Source organism: Salvelinus namaycush, chromosome 23 (assembly GCF_016432855.1).
Source record: "Salvelinus namaycush isolate Seneca chromosome 23, SaNama_1.0, whole genome shotgun sequence".
In the NCBI taxonomy this organism is placed as follows: Eukaryota; Metazoa; Chordata; class Actinopteri; order Salmoniformes; family Salmonidae; genus Salvelinus; species Salvelinus namaycush.
The window spans coordinates 32,162,739-32,171,429 of NC_052329.1; the positions used below are offsets into that span (position 1 = coordinate 32,162,739).

At 44.3% G+C, this 8,691-nt stretch overlaps 1 protein-coding gene across 2 annotated transcripts; it reads left to right on the forward strand.

Annotated features, from left to right (window-relative positions):
- The first annotated feature begins 21 nt into the window (after positions 1-21).
- Positions 22-8,564, forward strand: LOC120018794 (sodium/glucose cotransporter 2-like). 2 transcript variants are annotated; one of them, XM_038962006.1, is made up of 15 exons: positions 22-280; positions 497-568; positions 1,930-2,034; positions 2,179-2,238; positions 2,328-2,432; positions 2,817-2,922; positions 3,472-3,552; positions 5,646-5,875; positions 6,130-6,265; positions 6,475-6,582; positions 6,712-6,862; positions 7,012-7,180; positions 7,485-7,700; positions 7,895-8,030; positions 8,226-8,564. In XM_038962006.1, exons 1-15 carry the CDS (start codon positions 170-172, stop codon positions 8,438-8,440), a joined length of 2,001 nt encoding a protein of 666 aa, XP_038817934.1. In that variant the 5' UTR covers positions 22-169; the 3' UTR covers positions 8,441-8,564. The 2 variants fall into 2 exon arrangements, with proteins under 2 accessions (XP_038817934.1, XP_038817935.1); XM_038962007.1 differs by lacking the exon at positions 22-280 and having other exon boundaries at positions 8,247-8,440.
- Positions 8,565-8,691: the final 127 nt, after the last annotated feature.

Genomic DNA, 8,691 nt, shown 5'->3' on the forward strand with positions numbered 1-8,691 from the left:
CCATTCTCTCCTTTCCTTCACCTGGCCTTTGTCTTATCGAACGTTAGGGAGTGAGCCCTCTATTTAATAGACACTTGTTATCATTATCCTTTCCTCCAAGTCTTGGACTGATACCCTTTGGTTTGACATTATTAGGGCCGTTGACGCCGTTCTTCATTTTTGTTGAGAAATGGAGAATTCCACGTCTGAGACCACACCGGCGACGAGGACCATTAATAATCTAGCTGATATCTTGGTCATAATCGGCTACTTCATTCTGGTCATTGGCGTAGGCGTCTGGGTTAGTAGTTACACCTATCTGTATATCTGTCTGTAGCCTACATAGTTTTAAGTTATACATTACTCTTTCCATGTATAATTTATCATAATGATGTTATGTCAAACTGGGTATTTGTATAGGTTATATTCCACTTATTGACATGTACAATACAGTAGAGTATGTCATGAGGTAAACCACTGCTTAGGGCTTACATCCAGTGAATGTCCTGTCTTCCAGTCTATGTTCCGGACCAACCGTGGAACTGTGGGAGGCTACTTTTTGGCAGGACGGACCATGACATGGTGGCCAGTGAGTTCAACTTGACCTTTAACCCCTTTGACAACTCTTGTATTTTAACTAACCCGTTGGGTCTCTGCTTCCACTAGTTTTAGCTTCCAGTCACCTTTCCTGTCTTGCCCAGTCCCATTGTGTACATTACAGCCTGTATGTGTGTTCAAGGACAATTCCACTCAAAAACTATCTTTTGGTATTTGTTTAATTAGTCCACTGTTGATACAGTCCCAATATGTTTTGCATGTCAAAAGTCAAGTTTCAAGATATAGGATTTTCCAGAAGCAAAGTGTCACATGCCACATCATGAGGATGTGTTTCTCCTTGAACAGTTCTCCCCCGTCTCTCTCTCTCTCTCAAATTCAAATTCAAGCTGCTTTATTGGCATGAAAAACATTGTGTCAATATTGCCAAAGCAACAATGTATACAATATACATTGTAATAAAATTATAAACAATGACAAATAATAATATAGAATGGCAGTAAATAATAATACAAAATTAAATATAAAAATAGTAACAATAAAATGGTAACAGTCAATAATCGAATGTAATGTAATAAAAAAATGAAACTATAACTAACTTATAACTAAATAACGGTCATCTTCACCATTACATCGCTACTACAACTACTATCATCATTACCACTACTACCACCACCACCATCATTAAACTGCTATCATTACCATTACCACCCATACCATTACTACTTGGAATGATAAACAACAATAATAATAGTAATAACAATAACAGTAATAACAATAACAGTCATAATAAGTAACAGTCATAATACTGCTTACTATGCAGTGTCCCTCAGGCTATGGCAGGCAAATACATATTTGGCTGCAAGAGGAGCCATTGCTCCTTCGCCCATGAGTATTTTTAGTTTTTCCTCTGGGTTTAATAAGTTAAAATTTGGAATAAATGTAGACCTTTCTGTGAATAATGAATCTCTTGGTGAGGAATATTTATCACAGTAAAGGAGAAAGTGCATCTCTGTTTCTACATCCCCTGTCGTGCAGTGACCACATACACGCTCCTCTTTGGGTAGCCATGTCTTTTTATGTCTGCCGGTTTCTATTGCCAATCGGTGGTCACTCAGCCTGTACTTGGTAAGGATCTGTCTCTGCTTCGTATCTCTGACAGAGTAGAGATATTCAGCCAATTCATATTCTCTGTTTAGGGTCAGATAGCAATTTAGTCGGCTTTGGGATTTTGTTTCGTTTTTCCAATGTTGTATATATGAGTCCTTTGATTGGTTCATGATTTTGTTTATTGGAATTCTTTCTTTTGAAGCAGTGCTGGTGTCAGCTTGGTTGGTGACTCTCTCTCTCTCTCTCTCTCTCTCTCTCTGTCTTTTTCTCTCTCTCTTTCTCTAGGTTGGAGCATCACTGTTTGCCAGTAATATTGGTAGTGGTCACTTTGTGGGCCTTGCTGGTACCGGAGCGGCCAGTGGAATTGCCGTGGGGGGTTTTGAGTGGAATGTAAGTATAATTTGCCCCCTTAAAATAAGTTATGACATGTTATTACAGAGTTTTGAGTACAATACACAGTGACAATACTTGGTAATATGTGCTGATCAGGAAATTGAGATTCTTCTGACATTGTAGCCCTCTTTCTCCACCCAGGCCTTGTTTATCGTGCTCCTATTGGGCTGGCTGTTTGTCCCCGTTTACCTCACAGCGGGGGTAAGTTACACAAGACCATTTATGCCAGCTAACATGCTGCAGAGATTTGTGTCCATTTGTCTGTAATTTCTGCATTTCCCATTGCTTAGGTAATTACAATGCCTCAGTACCTGAAGAAGAGGTTTGGGGGGACCAGGATCAGTCTGTACCTCTCCGTCATTTCTCTGTTCCTCTACATCTTCACCAAAATCTCTGTGAGTCTAGGACAGGGCTCCCCAACCCTGTTCGTGGAGAGCTACCGTCCTGTAGGTTTTCGCTCCAACCCTAATCTAGCACAACTGATTCTAATTATTAGCTGGTTGATAAACTGAATCAGGTTAGTTACAACTGGGGTTGGAGCGAAAACCCAAAGGAGGGTGGCTCTCCAGGAACAAGGTTGGAGAGCCCTGGTTTAGGACAACACTATGGGGCACTGTTTGTAACATGCTATGAACGTCCCCCACAGTCCTTTATCATGACATTTTCTTCAATATTGATAGTATCTGTGGTATTGCTAAGACTCCTGAGTTCTGTATGTTTTATTGCGGTATAAACATACCCGTGGACCAGTCTGTCTGTCTCCTCATCGCTCTCTCCAGGTGGACATGTTCTCTGGGGCTGTGTTCATACAGCAGGCTCTAGGCTGGAACATCTATGTGGCTGTGATAGCCCTCCTCTCCATCACAGCTCTGTACACAGTCACAGGTAACATCTGTTTGATCAAATTATGCACAAAACGCTTTCATTACTTGTTGAAGAAAAGGCTGTCCGCGATTAAAGCGAGGTCATGTTTGGAAAAGATGACCCATAGAGAAAGAACAGGGCCTCAGGCATTTTGTCTGTTACCCTCAACCCAAAGAGGGTGTAGGGTCATCTAGAGGTGAATAGATAATCATTGTATTGTGTGTGTGTATCCGAGAGGAGTGTTTCCCAACTCCGAGTTTGGGAAACACTGTCCTAGATGACCTCAGTGGTTTGTTCATTAACTGGGTTATTGTTGTCTAGTCACTTTACCTCTATACATATCTACCTCTATCACTCCAGTATCCCTGTACATGTAAATATGGTATTGGAACTTATGCTTACTTATTTACTTTATTGTGCATTTAATATTTCTTATTCTACTTTCTTGTGTTTTCTTTCTAGTAATACATTGTTATGTATTGTTATGTGTTTTGAGTTGTCAAGAAAGGCATTTCCCTATACTTGACATTGAAACGTATTAATCTGTGGTGATCTGTTTTGCTTTACTAGGGGGCCTAGCTGCTCTGATGTACACAGACACCGTCCAGACATTTGTCATCATCGCTGGCGCCTTCAGCCTCACAGGTTTCGGTAAGTTCAGAGTCCTGTGTCCTAGTGCCACACATTCCATCTTGTTGACTCCACTTGTTACTCATGACGGAGTAACAAGAAATTGAGACGTTTTCTTATCGGTGCTTAAATGTCATTTTTGTTTATGCATTCCTGTGTATATACAGTGCATTCAGAAAGTATTCAGACCCCTTGACTTTGTCCACATTTTGTAACGTTACAGCCTTTTTCTAAAATGTATTAAGTTGTTTTTCCCCCCCATTTACATAAGTATTCAGACCCTTTCCTCAGTACTTTGTTGAAGCACATTTGACAGCGATTACAGCCTTGAGTCTTCTTGGGTTTGACGCTACAAGCTTGGCACACCTGTATTTGGGGAGTTTCTCCCATTCTTCTCTGCAGATCCTCTCGAGCTCTGTCAGGTTGGATGGGGAGCGTCGCTGCACAGCTATTTTCAGGTCTCTCCAGAGATGTTCGATCAGGTTCAAGTCCGGGCTCTGGCTGGGCCACTCAAGGACAGTCCGAGACCTGTCCCAAAGCCACTCCTGTGTTATCTTGGCTTATGGTCGTTGTCTTGTTGGAAGGTGAACCTCCACCCCAGTCTGAGGTCCTGAGAGCTCTGGAACAGGTTTTCATCAAGGATCTCTTTGTACTTTGTTCGTTCATCTTTCACTCGATCCTGACTAGTCTCCCAGTCCCTGCCGCTGAAAAACATCACCACAGCATAATGCTGCCACCACCATGCTTCACCGTATGGTGCCAGGTTTACTCCAGACATGATGCTTGGCATTCCAGCCAAAGAGTTCAATCTTGGTTTAATCAGACCAGAGAATCTTGTTTCTCATGGTCTGAGAGTCCTTTAGGTGCCTTTTGGCAAACAGCGAGCTGTCATGTGCCTTTTACTGAGGATTGGCTTCCGTCTGTCCACTCTATCATAAAGGCCTGATTGGTGGAGTGCTGCAGAGATGGTTGTACTTCTGGAACGTTTTCCCATCTCAGAGGAACTCTGGAGCTCTGTCAGAGTGACCATCGGGTTCTTGGTCACCTCCCTGACCAAGGCCCTTCTCCCCCGATTGCTCAGTTTGGCCAGGCGGCCAGCTCTAGGAAGAGTCTTGGTGGTTCCAAACGTCTTCCATTTAAGAATGATGGAGGCCACTGTGTTCTTGGGGACCTTCAATGCTGCAAAAATGTTTTAGTACAGTTCCCCAGATCTGTGCCTCGACACAATCATGTCTCGGAACTCTACGGACAATTCCTTCGACCTCATGGCTTGGTTTTTGCTCTGACATGCACTGTCAACTGTAAGACCTTATATAGACAGGTGTGAGCCTTTCCAAATTATCTCCAATCAATTGAATTTACCACAGGTGGACTCCAATCAAGTTGTAGACACATCTCAAGGATGATCAATGGAAACAGGATGCACCTGAGCTCAATTTCGAGTCTCGTAGCAAAGGGTCTGAATACTTATGTAAATAAGGTATTTCTGTTTTTTATTTAATACATTTGCAAAAATGTCTAAAAACCTGTTTTTCGCTTTGTCATTATGGGGTATTGTATGTAGATTGATGAGGAAAATATTTTATTTAATTAATTTTAGAATAAGGCTGTAACGTAACAAAATGTGGAAAAAGGAAAGGGTTCTGAATACTTTCTGAATGCACCGTGTACTAACTGATACCAATGATGTCATGTATTATGGGTACTGTACTTCCAAATGAAATACTGTACCATGTTTTGATTATGACTGCATTTAGTGTCTCAAAACACTATTTCAGTGGTCCACAATGTGACTTTTAAAATGTGTATTTTGTATTGTCATCTATTGTATCATTGTGAAGTGACACTTTAATAAATGTTTCTAACTCATGACTCAACTGGTCCTGTTCAATTAGCTGCCGTGTCTAGTGAATCTGTTAGTGCACCACTCACTCAGTCACTCCTTCATCCAACCTCCCTCTCTCATCCACCACCACCTTTAGTAAACCACTTCCTTGACCCAGCCTCACTGTAGACCCACTATAGATCTCCCAGTCCACTCGTCCTGATCTCTGCTCCCTATGTGACATTGTGTGTGTGTGTGTGTCCCTCTTCCTTTCTCATCCTGTCCTCAGCCTTCTTTGAGGTGGGGGGCTACAACGCTCTGCTGGAGAAGTACAAGTTAGCACTTCCTTCCACGTACCAGTCCCTGGAGCCCCAGCGCTACAACATCTCCCGCCAGTGCTTCACCCCCCGAGACGACGCCTTCCAGCTGCTCAGGGACCCCGTGACCGGGGACCTGCCCTGGCCGGGGGTCCTCTTTGGCATCGCCATCGTGGGCGGCTGGTATTGGTGCACCGACCAGGTAAATAAGCTCATAGGAACACAGTGGATGGAATTCATATGTGGGTTTATTTCACATTTAGTGTAGATGACCCATTCGAAACTGCACATTGCTGACAATCTAATTTGACATAATGTTGATGTCTGCTCTGCTCATTCTCTTGCTATGGTGAGAGATACTTACATTTGATGGATGTGAAACAACATGGATCAGATGGGAAGATTAAATCGTTGGTTGAGTTGATCTGGGATCTTCCCCCTTGTCTGTGTTTATAGGTGATCGTGCAGCGCTGCCTGGCGGCACGCAGTCTGACCCATGTGAAGGCGGGCTGCATCATGTGTGGATACCTGAAACTGCTCCCCATGTTCCTTATGGTGTTCCCCGGAATGATCAGCCGCGTGCTCTTCCCAAGTGAGTTCCCAAAAATATGCCATCATAGGATTGACACAGAGTTGAGTGGAGAGTTTCATGAACAGGGAAACTAGCACGCAGCAAAAGACTCAGTAAAAGACAGTTTGTTACACCTCTTTTACCCTGAATATGTGTGTGTGGTGTTCCCTTTCTTTTCCTCCTGTCATTATGGGCTCCATGGTAACAGCTTGTCTTCTCTCTGTTGACAGATGAGGTGGGTTGTGTGGTGCCAGAGGTGTGTAAGCAGGTGTGTGGGACGGAGGTGGGCTGCTCCAACATCGCCTACCCCAAACTGGTGGTCTCTGTCATGCCCAATGGTGAGAAGTCTCTTTCCTCTGCTGAACTAGTTGCTCAGATCTGGGTGACACTTTTACCGTATTACTTTTTTTTTTTTTTAACACACACACAATTTGCCTCTCCCCCCGTCTCCTCTCCCTCTCTCCCAGGTCTGAGGGGCCTGATGCTGGCGGTCATGCTGGCGGCCCTGATGAGCTCCCTGGCTTCCATCTTCAACAGCAGCAGTACCCTGTTCACCATGGACATCTGGACCCGCTTCAGACCGCAGGCCAGAGAGAGCGAGCTCATGGTCGTTGGCAGGTCTGGGCCTTTTTTCACTTGGTTTAAATGGGCAAACCTGGTTTAGGTAGAAAAGTTCAACTGTCCCAGACCATTAGCTGGAGTAGGTCAACATAACATATGCTCCAATAAAATGTCCGCCTCTCACTGACTCCGTCTCTCCCTCTCAGAGTGTGGGTCCTCGTCATCGTAGCCGTCAGTATCTGCTGGATCCCTGTGGTCCAGGCGGCCCAGAGCGGTCAGCTGTTTGACTACATCCAATCAGTGACCAGCTACCTGGCCCCGCCTATCGCCTCAGTCTTCTTCCTGGCTGTGTTTGTGAAAAGGGTCAATGAGCAGGTGAGGTCAGAGGGTGTGTTGTGTTCTAGTTACATTGTTGTGAGAGACATAGGAAAAGCATTGGCAATGTAACCTATGAATGTGAGAGAGACATCTGGGCCCGTATTCACAAGGCATCTCAAGGTAGGACTGCCGATCTAGGATCAGGTCCCCCCCGTTCATATAACCTTATTCATTATGATCTGAAATGCCAAACTGATTCTACATCAGCACTCTTACTCTGAGACTCTTTGTGAATAGACATATACCACTGGATGAATTTTTCCTTCCGTTTACTTTGGTACTACATTTTTATTTCTTTCAGGGGGCGTTTTGGGGCCTGATGGGGGGCCTAGCTATGGGGCTGTGCCGTATGGGGCCAGAGTTTTGGTTTGGCTCAGGCAGCTGCCTGTTCCCCTCAGACTGCCCCACTCTGGTTTGTGGGGTCCATTACCTCTACTTCGCTGTGCTGCTCTTCTTCTGCACCTCCATCCTGGTGCTGCTTGTCAGCTACTGTACACCGGCCATAGACGACATACATGTGAGTGCTCGTAGGCAGAATAGACAGTGTGCCTCAACATTCTGTTATCAAATGCCTGCATCCATTAGATATTATTAATGCAAGGGAATCTTACCCATTATGATGAGAATTTACTATAAACTCAGAGATTAATAAACCTATGGTGGTATGTAATGCTCTGTGAGTGATTTCTGATAGAACTGCTCTTCTCCTAGCTCCACCGTCTTGTGTTCAGCCTCCGCCACTCCAAGGAAGAGAGGGATGACCTTGACTGGAAGCAGGAAGTGAAGGGGAGGATAGCACGCAGGGAGGCAGAGGAGAAAAGCAGAGACAAGTCTGAGGACAGCCCAGGTATGAGAACATACTTCCACTTCGGTGTCAACTCCCACCACTAGTCGTGCAGATCAAATCCATGATGCATTGTGGGTAAATTGGGACTGACTGATCTACGATTCGTTTATTTATTATGCGAGGGGATTTGTAGATTGTCTTGACTCGCTTGCAATGTATAACAGGCCCATAATCTTGTTTTATTTCCTTTGTTAGTGGATGCTGAACCCAAATCAGGTATCTGTCGTCTCATTGGCTGGTTCTGTGGCGTCAGTGGCGCTCAGGTCCCAGAGCTCACAGAGGAGGAGGTTACTGAGGCATCCAAAGAGCTGCCTGACATCAGTGAGGAGCCCTTCTGGAAGCATGTTGTTGATGCTAATGCCCTGGTTATGATGGCCGTGGCAGTCTTCCTGTGGGGTTACTATGCATGAGGGGGCTAGTGACCATTGATGAAGTGCACTTTTGGTCATTCTCACACTTTGTTTAATTCAGAATCTAGTATGTCATTCGATGGCCACACACACCTATTCATGAAAAATAAAGTCGTTCTGTGTAGCCCCTTTCTTGTAATATCATCGTTATGAAATTGGGTATAAGAAACAATCCACACTCCTGTGCTAAACCTGGACATTAGCACACATCTCTCCCCTCTAGACATATGCAATGGCCACTAGAGTCATGT